Source organism: Trachurus trachurus (genome assembly GCF_905171665.1).
Source record: "Trachurus trachurus genome assembly, chromosome: 22".
Lineage (NCBI taxonomy): Eukaryota > Metazoa > Chordata > Actinopteri > Carangiformes > Carangidae > Trachurus > Trachurus trachurus.
The window spans coordinates 27,919,991-27,941,669 of NC_139907.1; the positions used below are offsets into that span (position 1 = coordinate 27,919,991).

A 21,679-nucleotide genomic window follows, 5' to 3' on the forward strand; every position below is an offset into this window, starting at 1 on the left:
CCTCCTGTTTTTCACATGTCTGCCGCCTGTCTCTTTTCTCTCCATCTTTCTCCGTTTTTCTATCACTCTCCTCTGCTGATCCCTCTGGCTGATCCTCAAAGGGAACCGAGAGAGTGAGTGGGACTTAAAAGAGAGAGAAGCGTTGTGCTCTACCCAGCAAGGTCGTCCCTCGCTCGACTGAAACGCAGCGAGGGAAAAAAAAAAAAACACAACACATACACAGCACAAGGGAGAGGAGAGAGCTTTTCCCTCTCTCTCTCTCCTTCTCTCTCTCTCCTCCACCTCTCTACTCTTCTCTCCCATCACTCCTGAGTTGTTTGATATCTCACTTTTACTCTCCTTCAGCAGGGGCTCGGATCTAAAAGCTCTGAACGCAAACTCGTAAGCCCCCTGAGCTACAGTGTTATACCTCTATTTCTATTCCCTCTTCCTCTCTCTTTCTTGCTCCTTCTGTTACTTTTTCTTCCTCTGTCTTCAAACGGATCATCACTGTAATGTTTTCTGCCTTACAGAGCAGCAAAGGGGGAAAAAAAAGAAAAAGAAAAGATGTTGAAATACCCTGACAGACACCCACGTTTTTACCAATAATGTACAGTTTACGTCGGCGCCTCTCTTTGATGGTACTGTACCAGTGTATTTGCTTTCTTTTTCTGGAGAAATTATTGATTATGATAAGTCAAATGCCTGTTGTTCTGTAGGCTCGGAGACTCACCTGCTTAAGATTCAGCGTTCGTTCGTTATATAATGTTTTACAGGCTGCCTAGAAGAAAATATACTGTGAAAGGCATGGTGTTACGCTGCGCTTGCTCCTGTGATTTTGCCTTACCCACTCATAAACTATAGCTGTTGAGTGTTAAATAGATGTAGGCATTTAGAGAATCTCCAAAATGTTATAGCTTTGGAGGCATCTTCAGATAGAATTTGTTGTCAAGCCAAATTACGTCTGTGACAGCGAGCGTTGTGTGGAGGTCATGGTATGATCCGACCAAGAAAGGAGATGTGAGCTTCTTTGGAAGAGTCTTACATCCCAGTGTAACAGAGTAGGTATGAGAAAGGGCAGCAGTTGGGTTTCTTGGATCAAGTGGGAGTCGGCTGGGGGGAGTGTGTTGACCTGGGTCTCTCTGCACAGCCCAATTAAAGATATGAGCAGCTATCGGGAGTGGACAGAGGTTTTCTGAAGATCAGATCTGTCCCTGTGGTTATCTTTTATATCAAAGAGTCAAACCGAGCTAACGTAGATCCTATTATATTAGTGCTGTGTGATTTATCCAATTGTAATGGTTATTTTGATTTTGGCTCCAAATGATCCCAAACCGTAGCCTCGTAAACCAGCCTCTCGCGGAAATGCATTTCATTTCATTTCTGAGGGAGAGTCTGGCCTCATTCCCCCTGTAAGCGTTTGGGGTGGGCGGGAGCTGGGCGGGAGGTGGGCGGGAGTAGTAGCGTTGACGGACAACCCCATTCAGCCAATCAGCAAGTTGGTGTAGTGACGGGGCTTTGCTTGGCCAACGTGCTGTGTCAATCATGATGTAGGCCAAACTTTGTGCAAAATTCTATTTTTGATTAAATCCGGGATGAAAGTGTGTGTTTTTTTTTCCGCATTAGATAATGCAGGTGCACGGATTATACGTCAGCCACTGATATTGGATCCGTCATCCGTCAATCAAACGTCTGAGACACGCACACACACACGGAGCTCGGTCTCGCCCCAAGCTTTGAATATCCCGCCCGCTCGATAACGACCAATCAAATTTGTTTTCCTTACTCGGGTAAACTCGTGTTGCAGCTCGTGACAACTCGGTGCGACAAACAGGACAAACGGCCATTTCTGTACACCTTTAAAAAGCAGCATGAGTGAAGATGGCAGTAGGACAAGTTCTCTAGTGTGGGAACCCAAGGAGCAAAACCATATCCAGGCTTTTCTTTAACATTATAAGACTTAAAACAAGTGTTTTTGCCACCGCCCAAGCCTGATAAATGGGCAATAAAAATAGAACTCTGCTCTTATCCCTGAAGTGGCACAACAACATCAACATCCTAATGAGTCATTGTTGGCTGATGAGTCTCAGTCAGTTAGCTCCTCTGGTTCATAAAACATTCAGTTTGTTAGCACAACAAAGCTAACAAACATACATACAACATACAACATACGTACATACATAATCGTGTGATTAATCGTTTCGTCCCGATTATTTAGCACTTTAACTTAGCAGGAATTCTCCCATGGCTATGCTACATATTTACCTTAATTTAAAAAAAATAGACTTATTTTATTTTTTTTCGGGACAATTTCGCATTTCGGGCTTTCAATACAAGACATACATTACATACGAGCAGCATGGAGGTATTTGGATGTTTTTTGGTGTGTCTTTTTGTTATGAAGACAGTTGGTATCCATTTGCAACCGTTATATGGACATGCACTGCTACGCCGAGACCCCCTGTAACTCAGAGAAGCCACGGATAACTCTGAAACTTCTCCCAGCCCTTAGTCCACATGAGGGTGAAATTTTAATTTTGGGTGAACTCTCCCTTTAATACACATTCAGACCTGTGGACTAGAGTGGACCAGTTGGGGGGTTTTTGTCGAGGAGTTCCATGAGGAAGCAGCTAAATTCAGTTTAGAGAAGCAGCAGGAGCAGCAGCAGTTGAAGTCTAGCTTTTATTTCCTCAGCTGAACTACAGTAGAAAACATTTTAGGTACCGCTCTGTGCAGCAGTACCTCACTCAGCCTCTGTCAGTTTCCCTGCTTCTTTCTCCAAACTGGGAGGAAAATATCCATGTCAAATAACCTCAAAATGATTACTTACATTTACTTTTTTTTTTTGCAATGTGCACAAAAATAATAGTTCACCATGATGGATTGAAAAGAAAAATTATGAAACAAAACATGTTGGCAAATGGCAAATGCTCCCACCTGTGCTGTGCTGTAGCAGGCTGAAGGAATTCCTTTCCCACATGTGCTGTGACTGTGATCCTTCAAAACAAGTGTTTATTTATTCATGTATTTATTAATGGGGGAGGTCGGGTGAGGGTAATTCAGATTCAATACCTTGCGTGAATATTTTCAAATGATCATTTGCATGACTTGAAGAGTAAAAGAACCAGATGAGTGCCAGAAGTGTCTCCTGAAGCCGGCACCTGCAGCAGTAAAACACTCATTAGCATTGCTTATTTATCTGTGATAGTGAAGGGATTTGAGGAAGTAATGCGATTGTGTCCTTGCAGCCTTGGATCAGTTACGGAGAATTTCAGTGTTTAATTTACAATCATCATTAAGAACCACATGTGCCTTTTTTTTTCTTTCTTTCTTTCTCTCTCTCTCAAATTTTTATCCTCATCGCTTTTGTGTCTCCTCCAACTGTTTTGTAACCAGACTCATCGCTCTTTTCATTTTCACTTGTGCTTCTCGTTTACCTGATTGTACTGTGCCCATGAGATGAGTTGGATACATCTCTCCTTCCCCCAGAAAACCTGCTGCATTGCATAAAAGAATCGAGTGGGCACCGTCTCTGCCCCCAAACCAGATTTAGGAGCCCAGAAAAATCAACACAGAGAGACAGTTTTAGGCTGCAGTGCACTAATGTTTGTGTATCTGCATTTGCCTTTAGGTGCCTGCGTGTGTGTGTTTGTGTGTGTGTGTGTGTGTGTGTGTGTGCGCACATGCCTGCCTGCCTGCCTGCCTGCTGATGTGTGTGTGTGCATGTGCCTGTGTGGGTGTACAGTTTGTGTGTGTCCCTTCTCCAGGGTCTGTAGAGGTGTTGTATAGCCTTTGAAAAATGTTTGCATTTCGATCAGATATTTCTCAAGGTTTTGTTGAACATCTTGTCACAGTCAGAAATCGTCAGCCTGATATAATAAATTCACCACTAACCCAGCAAACACCACTCGACAGACCGAGATGTCAGCGCAGCAGACACATCTCTCACTCTCGGCGGCTCAAAGCACTCCGCCACTTCTTCTTCCTCCTCCTCCTCCTCCTCCCCGTCACCTTGAACACTTCTGCATTATGTGTTTGTGTGAAGTGACTTCTCTGATGCAGCTTTTTCACCAGTAAAATGCTTCCCATCCATACAGTATGTTTAATGCCACATGTCCAGAATACAACTAGATCTTTACTGAGGTCAAAATTTTCTGTAAAAGCTGAAACCTGCAGGAGCATTGAGCATTTACAAATAACGTGGCAAGTGTGTGGCTATATGATTTTTATATAAATAAAATCAATGCACACATGGAAACAGAAAAGGGCATGGTGAAAAATGTATCATACAAAATCTCATGTTTTCTGCTGCTCTGTTTTATTGATTTTATTGAGCAGTGTGTGTAGGTGTAGGTGTGTGTGTGTGTGTGTGTGTAAAAGAGAGAGAAAGAGGGAGAATGTAGTCTTAAAACACAACACAAGACTAATGGAAAATAGTAAAAGTAGCAAAATATAATTTGTAATGCGTTAAATTTGGGTTTTTGGTTTCTTGCTCATGTCTTATGTTCTTATGTATAACCAAAAAAAACATAAATATTTGTCAAAACATAATTGCTGCCTGAAATAAGTTCACCTACAAACTTTGACTCATGCTCTTTGTGGGTAAACGCAACCCAGGGCGTATATTTATACCTCAGGTCTATTTTGTCCCGCTTCACGTGTGTGACCACAGGCAGTGCAGCGCTGCAGGCTCTGACTCTCATTCACATCTGAACCTGAACGCACCCTGAGCAGACACAGGTGGAGGGCTGAAGTTTCTCATTCTGCACTCTAAACAGCTGTTACTTTGGCCATGAAATCTGTGTTGACTCTGCACTAGGCCCCTGAAAGGTTTAACATAACAAACATACAATTAAACCGTTGACATCACAAGCTGATGTTAAGATATAGAGTAGAGAGTAGAGTAGAGCAGAGTAAAACTTCATTTATCTCTGCAGGGAAATTCAGATGTCAGAGGGGTCATCACAAAAAAACAGATAACAACTGCCACACTTCCAGATTCATCCGAATGAGCACAACCTAACACAGAATAAAGACAGCACAGGGACACACCATAAAATAAGTTAAAATTAATTCAAGTGCAGATGTAAATGTATATGATGCGATACGATGTGATACGATGTGATATGATGCAATACGATACAATACGTTGCGATGCAATATGATACGTTCCGATGCAATGTGATACAATACGATACCATACGATATGATACCATACGATATGATATGATACCATACCATACAATGCGATACGTTGCGATGTGATGCAATACGATGTGATACGTTGCAATATGATACGTTGTGATGCGATGCGATACGTTGCAATACGATACATTGTGATGCGATGCAATACGATGTGATACGTTGCAATACGATACATTGTGATTTGATGCGATACATTGCAATACGATACGTTGCAATACGATACGTTGTGATGCGATGCAATATGATGTGATACATTGCAATACGATACGTTGTGATGCGATGCGATGTGATACATTGCAATACGATACGTTGTGATGCAATGCGATATGATGCGATACGTTGCAATACGATACGTTGTGATGCGATGCAATACGATGCGATACATTGCAATACGATACGTTGTGATGCAATGCGATACCTTGTGATGCGATGCGATACGATGCGATACGTTGCAATACGATACATTGTGATTTGATGCGATACGTTGCAATACGATACGTTGTGAGGCGATGCGATCTTAATTGTCCCCATGGGAAGATTTGTCCTGGACTCCCAGTTCATATCCCCTTTCCACAGCAACACAAATTCAATCAACATGAACATGAAACATGAAACATTACATTGCAAGCATGGACATGGAAAGGAAAACAAATTAAATAGGTCAAGTGAAGTGATTCATTTGTGATACGCTAAGTATCAGAATTTTGTAACTTAACATATTGATTAAAACCATGCATTTCACACAAAAGGCATACACTGTTTCAGATCAGTATTATACACAATAGATATAAGTTCTATGGCTGTTGTGTGGCAACTGCTCCTTCATCCTCCTTGTCCTCAAACCTGGAGCTGTTTTTTGGGGATGGGGGAGTTTTCACTTGACCTCACCTGCAGCACTTAACTGTAACTTTTCAAAATACATCACATGGGTATTTCCTGCATCCAGGGTTAGTATTCCAAAATGCTCATACAGTAGTACAACAGTCAGAACCTGCAGGGGGGGGGGTTAGGCCACGAGCACCCACCCCACCACCAAGTACATCAGCTGCAGCTAGTAGCTGATGACGGGCGACAGTGGGTAACGGTAAAAAATTTTGGCCTGTTGCCCAAATATACTAGAAAGAGTGTGTAATGGTTCCTGGCCCAGGGCTCTGATTAATCTGGTTTTATCCAAACAGATGATGAACAGACAGTCAGAGTGGAATCCAGCGCTGCGATGCCAGGGCGGTCACCTCATAACGGAGAGGTTACTGACTCTTGTTGCCAAAGGCCAGCGGTGCCTAGCGTAGTCCCAGAGGAAGAATAGGATGTTATTTGGTTTTAAACGGTCAACAAAGAGAGTCATATGTGGGCCTCTGAGGAGCCTCCAGGCTGAAAGGAAATGAGGAAGGCAATCAAAATGGAAATGTTGCTGCTTTGAAACTACATTAGAATCTCCCAGCAGTTCTTCATGGACTTATCTTTCACTTGGGTAATGAATCATGTCTGCCCTCTTTACAATTGAGCCTTTATCTGCTCTCACGCTGTCACTGCACTGTCATGCACACCAACTCTCTCTCTCTCTCTCTCACACACACACACACACACACACACACTCACACCAAACCACACATAAACAAATAAACTGAGCTTCGTCACCATCCACCTGAGTCACACAGGATAATCTCTGTGGTTGATGAAGTCACAAGCAGCCCTGTCACTGTACAGTGTGTGTGTGTGTGTGTGTGTGTGTGTGTGTGTGTGTGTGTGTGTGTGTGTGTGTGTGTGTGTGTGTGTGTGTGTGTGTGTGTGTGTGTGTGTGTGTGTGTGTGTGTGTGTGTGTTTGTTTACATGTATGTATGTGCACTGTCTAGTGTAAATATGTCATACAGTAGGTTCCATTGCTCAGAGGGGTTATGCTAGGCAGCGTGTCTGCGTGATGAGTGTAGTGTGTGTGTGGGTAGTGTTGAGAGCGGTGTCACCAGTGGAGACAAAAGCAGGGACTCTTCAGGGTGCCACTTGGAAAGTAAAACACCATTATGTCTAGAGTCTGAGCCCACCCACAGGAAACCCAGTTTAAAGCAATTTACTGCTCACGCTGGAAATCTGAGATATTGATAAAAAGCACCAGAACATTTCAGAAACATTCTACCTGCAGATTTGTATCTGTACAGAAGCTCCAGACTGTATTGTAGCTGTGGGTTGAAATAAGGATCTGAGTACTTCTCTAAATGAGAGATTTCAGTTTCTCTTTTTTTTTTTTATTATTGATTCCTTGAGTTGACAGATACATATTATTATTTTATTTATTTTTTCTGCTCAAACTTTTTTTTTTTTAATGGGAACAGGCATATACAATGTATAAACCAACAATACACTGACCAATAAAGAAACAGACTGAAGACAAACGACAGAGCAAACACAACAGAAACATGACCAAAACAGGACAGAAAAAAAAAAAAAAAACGCACAAGAAAACTAAAACAAAGGATGTGAAACTACTCAAATTAAATTAACAGTAACTACTTAGTATACATTCACTCAAAAGTAAGTTTTTCCCATTTTTTGTTATGCATTTCTACCTTGTCTTGATTTGATGCGATAATCTTTTCCAAAAGAAATTGGCGTCGCACTTTATTTCTAAAAAAAAAATCCAAATTCAAAAGTGTTTTTTTTTGGGTCTTAAATACAAATATTTTCCCCAAAAGGATGATCGTGTTTACAATCTGTGGGCAATTTATCTCCAGTACTCCCAACAAAATATTTAATTCAAAGTGAATATTTTTACATATTAGATATTTATACACAACAGCACAAACACAGACATACTTCCACTTTATACATCTCTGAACTGTAAAAAAAGAAAAGGGAGATAAAGACTGTACTGGTAAAGGATTAAGCAGGAGCCTTATTTTTCTTCCACCCCAAACCCCGTCCCCCTGGCGTCAGTCCAACTAAATGCACTCAGAAATAATTTTACTAAACATCTCATCCCCAGATTTCTGTACAGAAGTCCATCCTACCATTTATTTTACGGATTAGCTGTTCATATGAGGCTTTTCCTGCCATTAAGAATAGGTCAGGTTATTTCCTCCTGCCCAGTGTTTCATTATGACTCTCTTAGCAGTAGTTACTTAGTAGTAATCAGTTTTGATTATTGATAAATTAGCAAAAACTCAAAATTCTCATCCTGTCATAGTGGGTTTTATTGTGTTAATATTGATGGACAACAAAGGTAATGCCATCTATTAAAACCACACTATAAAGTAAAGAGCTGCTTTCTGTAGATGTTGTAGCCTTGACCCAGACTCTTAAAGTGCTCTCAGATTTCCATCAGCCTTTTTTGTGCTTCTTTTTTTTTCACCTTAGCCAGTGCCCTCCCAGCCCACTGTTTGTTTAAAGGGGAACTCCGCAGATTCGTACTCATAAAGGTCAGTCTTCCACTCGTAGGGGAGTACGACTCAGCACATGCATGTGCAAACAGATGTGTAATGACTTGGCTCGGGAGGAGCATGCCAATGCAAAGCCTGAGAAAATAACCCAGATGATGTCATCAGCATTATCAAAATCTGGACTTGATGACTGTACATTTATAACAAGGTGGCTGTCTTTTTCTAACTGGGAGTGGAGTTGGAAGGATGAGGATGCTAACCAGACAGCTGCTTGATTGATGGGAACTGTAGGAGCCAGTGTTTTTAAAGCCTGACTCCCAGTAAGAAGATTGTGGAGTTCTGCTGCTTTGATTTTGTCTTCTTTTTTTTTTTTTTTTTTTTTTTTAAATCTATAATAGTAGTTTTACAATTGTATGACATTTTAATACTAGCACTGGAATGCCCCTTTGATTCTGACACATGTGAAACTGCATTGGTTATGAGTTGTTTAAATCAATGTGTCATTCATGTAGGTCATTTCTATAGCTGACAGGTGCAAGTGCTCACTCCGTACGCAGCAGCTCTGGGACCAGTTTTAGATGAGCCATGAGTTAGGGGCGGAGCCAGACACAGCCAAGATGGCCACCGCGGAGCACTCCCTGACCTGACAGAGGCTCTGTTGTTCATCTTTATATTCAGTGTGTGGTGGACTCTCAGCCTTTTGCTTCTCTTTCTCTGGCCTGTTAAAGGGATAGTTCACCCAAAATTGGCTTCTCTGAGTTACAGGGGGTCTCGGCATAGCAGTGCATGTCCATATAACGGTTGCAAATGGATACCAACTGTCTTCGTAACAAAAAGACACACCAAAAAACATCCAAATACCTCCATGCTGCTCGTATGTAATGTCCGTCTTGTATTGAAGCCCCGAAATGCGAAATTGTCCCGAAAAAAATTAAATAAGTCTATGTTTCAAGCTTGTTTTGTAGCAGAAGCTTCTCGAAGCTCCTCTTCCTGGTTCGTCAAATTTGGACGAACCGGGAAGAGAAGCTTCCACTACAAACAAGCTTGAAAAATAGACTTTTAGAATTTTTTTCGGGACAATTTCGCATTTCGGGGCTTCAATGCAAGACGGACATTACATACGAGCAGCATGGAGGTATTTGGATGTTTTTTGGTGTGTCTTTTTGTTACGAAGACAGTTGGTATCCATTGACAACCGTTATATGGACATGCACTGCTACGCCGAGACCCCCTGTAACTCAGAGAAGCCACGGAGGACTCTGAAACTTCTCCCAGCCCTTAGTCCACATGAGGGTGAGTAGATAATGAGTGAAATTTCAATTTTGGGTGAACTTTCCCTTTAACATGCTGTGCCGTAAAATGGTCTTAGTATTCGTAGTACTACATAAGCCCATCACAGTTGTGACAGCAATTGCAGTGCTTCTTAGTATTTCTTGATATTGTAATCCTAATTGCTGCTCTTGAGTTGTAACCTGCTTTTCTTTTCTTCTTCACATTTCCCTTTAGTGAAATGAAATGAGAGTATACGGCTCACTGCGTGGTCCTGGGTTTGAACAGTCGACAGGCTCGATGGGGGGTCACACTGGTCTGCAGATTGGGACCTGCTGAGAAAATTGGCATCCTAAGAATAGACCAGTTAGTCACTATTGTGAAAACTTCTCCAGCAAGTTTGGATATTTAAAGATCTTTTCTTTTACGCTAACCAAGACAAGATCCTAATCTGTCTTCCATCAAAAGGCAAAAAACAAAAAACACTGCAATAAAAAAGAAAAAGTGCCTCACATTTGTTCACACGCCTGCCATTGACACAAATGAGTGACGAACACACCGCCATCTATTTTGTGCCTCTGTCCACATTTCCATCTGAATGATATGGAGCTATTTATAGGTCCGTGGGAGGATAGATGGGCATCATTTAGATTTTCATTTTCAAAGGCTTCTCTCCTCATCGCTGTAAGCTATTTTCAATCGACCATTTGTTGGGCGCACAGGAAAAATGCACAGGATAATGCTAATTACGTGCACAAAGCCTGCTGTAAATGGCGGCTTTGGAGTGTTTTTTTTTTAGATTGTGACAATGAAGACGTCTTTGTGAGTGACAGCGTTTACATGACCTTATTAATATTCAGTTGAGCATCAATTCCAAAAAAAAAAAAAACAAGGCTAAAGTTAGACGAGTGGTGTGTGGAGTCAGGCTGTTAAAGCATATCTGGATCTCTCTGGATGGATGACTTCTTATCTTGAGCTCATTTTTTAATGAGCTGTTTTTCCTCTGAACACACCTCTACCACCATCTGTTCCGTCCAACCACTGCTGACCTCTCCCTGACGCCTGTTAAGACTTTTTTTTTTTTTTTTTTTAACTGTAAACATTTGTGGGTTTTGGTCATGTAAGGTGGAGCGCATCATGAGGCTGCTTCCTCCCCCTCCTTGTCACTACTCCCACAGCCTTTCTTTGGAATTTTCAATATTGTGAAATTGTCGGGACTGTCTGCCTTGTCTCCATGACAAAATATGGAACGTATTCCCATTACACCGAGGAGATTACAAAGAGATTTCTTGATGTGAAGGAATTGGTGGGATCGTGACCGCGGTCTGTGCTCACTGCTGTTTCACCTTTTGACACATCATTACCATTCTCACATCATAGACCTTCTAATGAACTGAAGATCAAGCCCCAGGGTGTGCATCTCAACATATGTGATCTTTGACATTTGATATAATTCTACAGGATGTCGGCTCTGCACTATACTGTACGTACATCATGCATGCTTAACCTGGTAAACAGCAGGCATCAAGTCAATTCTTTGAAAATGGCGTTTGTTAAATGTCCTGAGACTGTTCTGCTCTAATGAAGACTGAAATAAAAATAGAAAGCAGCGAGAGAAATCCTCCTCTATGTGTCTTAAAATGAGCATTAAAAGCCAATAAGCGGTTCCTTAAGACCTTTAACCTGTCCTCGGGGTATTCCCTCGGTTTTTGCCCCAGATCAGGAAAAAAAAAAAAATGAGGGAGTGACTATGTACTTCGGTTGGTTAGTCAGTGGGGAACTGCAGCAGCAGATTTCATGATTAAACAAGCGTGCACTAATCACTAATGGAGCCGTTCTGCAGGACTGAATCAGGAGGACGTCAAAAGAATAAATGAACGAGTGAAGGAGTATGAGGAAGACGCCACGGGCATGATTCATTCCTTTTATTTTTTAATTACACAACTTGGGTATGTAGTACAGCAGAGGCTCTGGAGGAAGGTGGTCACATCAAGTCATGACCTGGGCCCAGAGACATGGACAGAGCTCAGAGACAATGAAACATGGAAGAGGATTCAATTTGAAGGATGTTTGAAAACAGCATGTTCAGAAAGTATTCAGCATTCAATCACTTTAATGTGTTTTTTTTTTTCAATGGATAAAAAAAAAATTGTATTCATTGAAAATTATTACATCCCCATAAAAACTATTTTATCCATCAAAGACCTACAAAAATGAAAAGAAAAATCTGTTTTACTGAAGTATTCAGACCTTTTACTGCCTTTTGAGAAGCCTGCAGCCCTAACAGACCTTCAGCAGTCTTCAGCAGAGAGGGAGAAGCTGCTGGAAGGACGACCATCTCACTTCTCCGTCACTCAGCCCTTAATGGAGTCCACTTTGAGTAAAAGGCATTTGACAGCTCCCATTTAAAGTTTACCGACTGGCTTTTTATCAGACTCAACAGAGAGAGAGCATGATGGAAAAGACTCTGTGGTCTGTGCTGAAATAAAAAATGAACACTGTGTCTGGCAAACACCATTTACTGCTTTACACCTGGATAACACCTTCGTTATGGGGAAGCGTGGTGGTGGTGGTGGGGGGGGGCTGCTGCTTATATTATGTTTGTAATGAGTATCTTGTCTTTTTTTTTATTCAATCAGTGCTCTGGGAGGCTCCTCTGCACTCCATATCCCAGCATTCCCCAGTGGCGGGTGCCTAATTGACTACGTCCCTCAAGTGTGCCAGCTACTCACCAACAAAGTAAGTGTTTGCTGTAACTCACAATACCTCCACACACCGTTGTGTATGTCAGCGTCAGGCTCTGCATTGTTTGACGTCATTCATGTCCTGATATTTTAATTAAAGGGATAGTTCACCCAAAATTCAAATTTCACTCATTATCTACTCACCCTCATGTCGACTAAGAGCTGTGAGAATTTTCAGAGTCCTCCGTCCCTTCTCTGAGTTACGGGGGGGTCCGCACAGCAGTATTTGTCCATATAATGGTTGTCAATGGATACCACTTTTCTTCGTCCAAAAAGACACACCAAAAAACATCCAAATACCTCCATACTGCTCGTCTGTAATGTCCCTCTTGTATTGAAGCCCCGACATGAGAAATTGTTGCGCCGGTGAGCAGTGAACTGAGACACTGGGAGCTTCTGCTACAAACAAGCGTAAAATAGAGACTTATTTAATTTTTTTTGGAGCAATTTCTCATGTCGGGGCTTCAGTACAAGAGGGACATTACAGACGAGCAGTATGGAGGTATTTGGATGTTTTTTGGTGTGTCTTTTTGGACGAAGAAAAGTGGTATCCATTGACAACCATTATATGGACAAATACTGCTGCGCGGACCCCCCCGTAACTCAGAGAAGGGACGGAGGACTCTGAAAATTCTCACAGCTCTTAGTCAACATGAGGGTGAGTAGATAATGAGTGAAATTAGAATTTTGGGTGAACTATCCCTTTAAGACGCTCCTCCTTAACGTGAGCGTGTGACAGGTGCATGAATCATTTATTGCAATATTTTTGAAGCCGAGCGTTCGTCTGCGCGCGGTTAATGTGTGTCATGCGCGCCCGAGCGTGTGTGGTCTGGCATCTGCGGTCGTGGGCGTGCTGGCCGACCTCCACGGGCCGTCTGCGCGCTCCCCGGCCTCCGCAGGTTGACAGGTAGATACATATGTAGCGTAGACACATATTAATGCCACTTCCCCTCGGGAGACGCGCCCATCCCCCGCAGTCCTCGTATACGCACACGCAGAAGACACACAGACGGCCCCTGCGTCTCACCTGGCACACACGTGTCCCCGGCTGACCTCCATGTGTGTGTGTGTGTGTGATTGTCTGAGTCCAGAGTCACGGAGGCCCGCCGCCTGTGTTTTGGAGAAAAGCAGAGAATAAGGCACCGTGACACAGAGGAGGAAGAGTGTCTCTCATAATGTCACCATGACTGTTTTTAAGAGAGCAAGTACAAATTTCCAAGTGTACAGCGTTAAGACATCTACAACCCACATCACTCATCATCACTCCCACATTGATTTCAAGCAGGGCCACCGGCTCCTTCCAGCATGCAAAGTGTAATCAGCACCGAGCACTGAGCGCCGGCCAACTGCTCTGCTGCTCTGAAGGTGTTCATTATTTCAAATTGTAAAATAAATGAGATAAGAGATGTAGTTTGATGGATCGTTCAGCTTTTTTTCTAAGCAGTTGATAATGCAGCAACAAGTATCTCACTCCTCCTGATCCCAGTTGCCAGAACATTCGAAAGAATTCGACAATTTCAGTGTCTCAAAACCAAATAGGGTAAATGAATGTTCCCTCAAAGCATGACCATCACAGCAAACCAAATAAATGTGAGAAGCACCATGTGGAAGTAATGTATTATAATAATAATTCCGCCGTCAGTGTGTGAATGTGTGTGTGAATGGGTGAATGTGATGTACTGTAAAGCGCTTTGGGTATCGTTACAGGTATAGTAAAGCGCTATATAAATACAGGCCATTTACCATTTACCATTTATGTGGAAGTAATGTGAATAAAGTCAGGCTGTGTGTATTTATATAAATGTATATTTTTGTTATTACAACTATATTATTTGATCTGTTTTCGTACCATGTTCACTAATGTGCGCTAATGTTATGCAAGATCATCAGCTTAAGCAGTTGGGCCACGACAGCATTATTATAATCAAGGAAAATTAACAGTTTATCTCAAACATTACCACGATTTAACTTTAGAGTGAAATCCAGTCTGAATCCGTAACAAGTTTTTAAGGGATATTTCTACATTTTGGCAAATTCGCCTATTGCAATAATCCCTATAGCCTTAGGAGTAGTTTCATTACCTTTAATTGTCAGTGCAAGCTGTTTTTAGATCAGCGGGGCAGAGACGTGAGCTGCACGGTATTTCCACGTTTCCCTCATCAAACGAAATCCACAATCCAACAACTCCAAAACACTCTGGTGGACAAGTTGTGACCTGCACATTCACCACACTATGAGATAATAATGTATAATTTCTGTAAATTTACGACACATGAAGAAAATACTCAGAACTACTTTTGAATGAACTCCACCCAGCAGCCATGTCTGGAATGTAGTTCCGGCTACGCATTTACCTCGAAAACAACTTTGTCTCGTAACATTCTGTTATTATCTCATAGTGTGGTGAATGTGAGTGTTTTGGAGTTGTTGGATTGTGTATTTGATGAGTATGATGAATATGATGAGGGAGAACCAGAAATACCATATGCCTCTGTAGTGTTAGCTGAGCAGCTTGTATCTCTGCCCCGCTGATCGAAAAACAGCTTGCACCGACAATTAAAGGTAACAAACCTACTGCTATGACTAAAGGGATTATGGCAATGGGCCAATTTGCCAAAATGTTGAACTATACCTTTAAATGTCTTGTCAGTTTTTGTTTGTGTCTCTTCTCTAGTCGAGCTCCAAATGTTAATTGCCTTCCACCCTCTGGTGATTAAGAAAAACTGTCAGTGTAAATTGGAACTATTTGATAACAGACATGAGGCACCTGGAAAGCAAAAGGTAAAAATGTGTGTCATCAGAGCCGGATCACACTCTATCTAATATCGTTTACTAGATTTATTGACTGAAAACAATGAATCAACACCCCTGACGATCCCGAGACATCCCGGCTGTTTGGTGCTTTTGTTCTTCTAACACCATCAATTATTTCCACCCACTTATTCCAGATGCTCTGATTGTTTTTGACACAGCTATCAGCACATACCTCAGCTCTGACTGTGACTTTGATTGTGCTGGCTGATGGCAGCACCTGGCATCTGGATTACTCAAAAAAAAAAAAAAAAAAGCAAAAATTACTCATGGAAACACCGCTCCAGAAGATGATGTGCCCCGAGGGGGTTTCAGTCCTCTCCCTGTGCGTTTGTGTGATAGGTACATATGTAATCAACTCACACAAGACAGGGAATCAGTCATTCTCAATAAAATCATCTGCAGTCGTTGCCCAGCCTTTATTTTTTTTGACACAATAAATGATAGTCAGTGTGAAACTGGCCTATAAGAGAAACGCTGAGAGCAATTATTAATGGAAGCCTGATTATTAAATGTGTTTGCTTCCACTGTTTTCATCTGCTGCCTCATAGATCGCCTTTGTTCTCTAGTGTTTTTCCAAAGAGGCTGAAACCTGGTGTTAGATATCCAGATATATTATCAAAATAATGATCCATGCAATACTCTATACAGCATGTGTTCCCACTGCTGGCATCCTCATTGCATTTTCACACGTACGATGCTAAGGAGACGGTAGGAGGAGAAGCTCTGTAAACAAAAACAATAGTAGTGATTGCTCAGTTGTTGGATGCATCATTATTCAGCCCACAACTCGCTTTCTACTTGGTGAGGAAAATGTCTTTTATGGGCAACAAGTTGCTGCTGCTGTGCAGGCTTCTCACCATCTCTAGTAGTTTATATGAAGACATACAGCACATTGGTGTCTATTCAGGGACTGTCTTTTCTGAATCATTATCAGTATATACTGTATATGTAATTTGTAGCTTCTATTCAATTCCAATGGCTTCTTGACTGCTGATCAGTTTTGTTCACCAGGTATTAAACAATCTCTTACAAGTTGAAATAGGAAATGTGAGAATAAAGGCTATAATTAAAAACTGAAATCTAAATAGACAGGTGCAAGCCCTTAAACTATGTAGTGGTCCACCGTCATTTTTCACTGATAACCAATCAAATCAAGGCGCTCCTTTGGCTCTGACGCAGCATATTTCTGCCTGAAGTCACCACTCTTGGCTGTGTCACACTTTCCCGCCCACAGCCCCCACTCAACCAAGATGTGTGTTGGAGTTTGTGTTATTCTACAATCATTTCAGGTCTTCTATCACATATTCACAGTGTACAAAAATCTAACAGTACTGTATGCTGCATTCAGTCTAATCCCAGGTGCGTTATTCTAAATTTTGACACCAAAATCTTTACTGCAAATGAATATCTGTTCTAGGGCTGCACGATAAATTGTAAAAAAAATAATTGTGAAATCAATTCACACCTACATGTGATCTCATTTCTAAATTGCAACGATTCTTCTGCATTTTATTTCATGAGCTGCGTCACAAACAAGTGCTCCTATTTCCCTCTATAGATTTGCCAAGTGCCCCCAAATGTGGCACTGTCGTTGCCTTCCCCCTCAACGCCTTTGCTGTACATCATGTGACCCTGCACAATAAATAATAAACATTTCAAATTGGGGAAAAAAATCATGCAGAGAATCGTGATATAAATTCTAAGCAAAAGAAATTGTGATTCACAGTTTTTCCAGAATTGTGCAGCCCTAATCGGTTCTAAATATCAGCAAACGGTTTCCTTGATTACTAATAATCAGTATCGGCCCTGAAGAAAATGTATCGGTCGAGCTCTACTCTAAACTACACCAAAACACCACCATGTCGATGTGACTTGGAGAACTTTACACCGTTCATGTCCTCTCTCTTCTTCTGGCTCATTGTTAATAATAATAATAATTGTAATAATAATAATAAATTTTATTCGTAACTCACTTTATATTTAACAAAAAATCTCAAAGTGCTAAAGTGTTAATCAAACAAGTTGAGATGTGTTGTAATGTGGAGGTAAAACCTGAGTCAACAGCCTCAACACTGGTGAAAGCAGCACACAGTAGATGATGAAATATTAGAATTTAGTTTGCTGCTCTTGTCAAATTGGATTTGGTGTTGTAACATTACAATTGTAAAATCAACTGCAGAGTCTGCAGCCTGCTTCCTGCTTATGCTTTTCTTTCCCACTGTGAAGAGACCTTGGGTCTTTTGAAAGGCGCCATATAAATCGAAGTTATTATTATTACTATGCATGGCCAGTCTATTGTGTGTGTGTGTTTCCAGGTGTGACTCTGTGGACATTGTCACTGTTCTTCAGACAGTGCTTACTCGGCCTCAGTATTCTGTAAAGCTGCGTTCGGTTCAATCGTGCCACCGAAGCAACGGCAGCGTCGCTACAGAACCATGAATCATCAGACAGATTCATGCACAGTGTTTACATTGACTGCTTCACTGTGCAGAGGAAAGAGCAGCGAGTTGCTGGAGTGGATTTCCCAGACGCTGAGTGGACAGGAAACTTCACAATGAATCACATCTCTCATATGTGAATGGTACTTTCTTACAGTGTAAAGATGTTTTACAAAACACTGCATGTCACACTAAGACTGAATTTCAATTATTCATGAATAAAATATGTCGATTTTTTTTATTTCAGTATTGATCTTGCTGTAGTCTTTAGTTTAATCCAGATTGTGTTGAGAGCAATAATTTTCAAATTAATTCAAAGTCTGCTATGAGTCATTCTTTACATCATGAAGACGGGCTGTGATGTAAATGTGTGTGTGACACAGGCAGTAGAGATTTCTTAATCATTCAGCAGGAAGCACTTATGGAGTTATTGCATCACAGTCCCCACAGACACACACGCACTAACACAATAAATGGATGTGTGGGCGAGGAGAGCCATGGGTACGGGCAGGTTTGAATACCTGCAGAGCAAGATCACCTGTCTTGCATCACTCAAACCTCCAGGCAGCCAATCACAGAGTCACAGAGTGGCGGTGACAGCGGGGGCGGGAACTCTTTTCCCAGTATGGGTGTGAAAGTTCAGTGATCTGCAGTTCCCCTGAAACACACACACACACACACACTCGCAGTGTAACTATATAAACAACTTATTGAGCGTGTGGCTTTGAGTTACTGTGTCTGCTGTCCCATGTAAACGCAACTGAGCAGGAGGCTGAGTCACAATGCGCGTTTGTGTTTAAGAGCTCTTGCAGAGATGAGACCCGTCACACACACACACACTGTGTATCAGAGATATTACCACTTTCCTCTTTCACAAAATGCTGATTTCATACTCGGTGAGTAATCACTAGCATGCAGGAGCAGTGGGTCAGCCTCTGTCTTCTGCTTCAGCCATGATGGATCCAGTCCTCAGAGGAGCTGCAGTTTCCCCAGTTGCTTTTAGCTGCTCCAACACCACTATATTGAAATACAGTCTTTTATTATGCATCATAGACACAGTGGCACCAATATACTGTAGTATATAGTGTTATATAGCAGAGATAAAGTTTATTCCTTCATACGGACTTTTAAAGGTATAGTATGTAGGAATTCCCCCCATCTAGCGGTGCGGTTGCATATCTGAACATATTCTTGATGTTGCATTCACGTGAAATCGGGCAGACGTCAGACAGACAACAGACACTGCCTGTAACAGGATAAACAAGTGGTCGCCAGCACGAGGCAAAACAATACAGGCGTGACAATATGTTGTCATGGTGATGTGGTATTGTTTACCTGACCCACGTTTTACCGTCTTTCTCTCGTGGAGTAAAATGACATCCGGTTGGTTTGCCGACGGCCGTCTGCCTGACTACACCTGAATGCAACACCAGTGCCTCCGTCCTTCCTCACACTACACAGTGGTGACAGTTTTAACAGGCCGAGCCCACAGCTCCGCTGAGTTTCCGTGGTTACCTACGGTCACGCTGCCACTCAACGTAAAAAATGGCGATGCAACATGGCCGCCTCGGTTCGGTGCGTCGCCCACTTATGTATTTGTAACGACTTGTAACAACTCATTCTGAGGTACGAGAAAGCTTTCATTTGTATGCGGGTGTGATTCAACTTCATACGTATTTATGAAAGCAACATTTGATTTTTGCTAATAAAAAGCCAAATAAGTTACATACTGTGGCTTTAAGTTCTGCCTTCCAAAGGTTCATCTGAATTATAGCTGCTTTCATTTTGTAAAAATGTTGTTATTATGCAGAGGTGATGATCTTTCTGGTTAGCATCATAATCTGTAATCTGAGTCACGATCTGTGTCTTGCTTCCTGTCTGATTTTATACTGAAAGTCACAACTAGAAGTTTAGATTCTTATCTCCCCGCCTGGATGTTTTTACACCTGCTACCCTTCACCCACAATACTGCTGTTTACAACCTGTGTCAAAACCAATCAAAGGTTCATGTGGAGTCATCATTTGAATGGTGCTGGTATTTATAATGATGCTTGCAGCATGGCTGTTTAACAGCTCTCTGTGGGCTGGATAGCAGTGATGGTTTTAATTAAATATAGAAATATGACTCCACAAAGCTTTGTACCTGACTGAAAACAACTGAGAATCTTTAATTAACAGCATGACTGATGAAGCCCTGCTTTATTGTCTCAGCTCATATGATCACAAACAAATGAACTGTGACCTGACACATCCTGAAATTTACTGAAAACGATCTTAGTCTTTGCTTTTCTTATTACATATACAGCCTTTGATTAGAAAAATAGCACCGCTGTTCTTTTTGCTTGGAAGTAAACAGCAGTTCAGTTTGATTATATTGACTGTCACATACAGTATACTGTATATTGGCATTTATATTTCTAGCCCACCTGTTAGTGTCAGACTTTTCCACTACAAACAATCATTTGCTGAACAAACACCGGCTACTTGCTGGATCAATATGAACGAGCTACAGTGGATTAGGCGTACGGTAATCTGCTGCTGTAACTGGTGAGAATGACATTCACATAGTCACATAAGCTCGCTGCCTTAATGTTTTGTCCGTTGCTCCTTTTTAATAAGAAGTGTGAGGAGAATCAGAGGCTTTGTGTTCAGTTCTTTACACTGACAACTTCAGATCTTTTGCCAAATCTGCACCAGACTCAGACAGCCAGGTCAGGTCAGGTCAGTGAGTACTGCAGACATTCTGGTCATACCAAGCAGCTTCTCTCCTTTTATTTACAAAAATGTTACTAAAAGATGTAGCTCAAAAACCTATTGTTGAGGTAAAAACGTGGACTCCAACGGGGTGTAAAAATGAACCCAGTGGCCTGAACAGACAGTCATTTGTCAATGGCAGAGCTTGTAACAGCAGCTTATTTGACAGTCAGGCGGTAAGCTGAAGACTTTGTGCTTGTGTGACATTCAAAGTCGCCTGTACAAAGAGTGAATGCAATAATACTCTTGTACTCGCAGCCATCTGCTTTTAAAGCGAAAGCAGCCATTAAAAAGTTCACCTCTCTTAAAGGGATAGTTCACCCAAAATTGAAATTTCACTCATTATCATTTCACTCATGTGGACTAAGGGCTGGGAGAAGTTTCAGAGTCCTCCGTGGCTTCTCTGAGTTACAGGGGGTCTCGGCGTAGCAGTGCATGTCCATATAACGGTTGCAAATGGATACCAGCTGTCTTTGTAACAAAAAGACACACCAAAAAACATCCAAATACCTCCATGCTGCTCGTATGTAATGTCCGTCTTGTATTGAAGCCCCGAAATGCGAAATTGTCCCGAAAAAAATTAAATAAGTCTATAGTTCAAGCTTGTTTTGTAGCGGAAGCTTCTCGAAGCTCCTCTTCCCGGTTCGTCAAATTTGGACGAACTGGGAAGAGGACAGACCCTGGTTCGGTATGTCTTTTTGTTATGAAGACAGTTGGTATCCATTTGCAACCGTTATATGGACATGCACTGCTACGCCGAGACCCCCTGTAACTCAGAGAAGCCACGGAGGACTCTGAAACTTCTCCCAGCCCTTAGTCCACATGAGGGGGAGTAGAAATTCCAATTTTGGGTGAACTATCCCTTTAATCTCTCTCCTGGCCACAGCGTTGTTTACATTCTGGGTAGGTTCCTTCTGATAGCACAGTACAGTACAGTACAGCAGCAATCTCCTCTCAGGCTGCGCACTGGCTGGGGATCAGATCTCTATTATTTTTATTTAACCTTTATTTATTCAGGAATGATCCATTGAGATTAAAAAATCTCTTTTTCAAGGATGTCCTGAGGAAATACAGATACAAGCAAACACACAACAAGATCTAGGTA

At 41.8% G+C, this 21,679-nt stretch overlaps 1 protein-coding gene across 1 annotated transcript in view; it reads left to right on the forward strand.

Annotated features, from left to right (window-relative positions):
* Positions 1–21,679, forward strand: part of babam2 (BRISC and BRCA1 A complex member 2) — a 117,518-nt gene that overhangs the window by 90,637 nt on the left and 5,202 nt on the right. Inside the window, exon 8 of the mRNA XM_083998212.1 lies at positions 12,464–12,563. Within this exon, the coding sequence (XP_083854338.1) occupies positions 12,464–12,563 (100 nt within the window). The remainder of the gene's footprint in view (positions 1–12,463; positions 12,564–21,679) is intronic.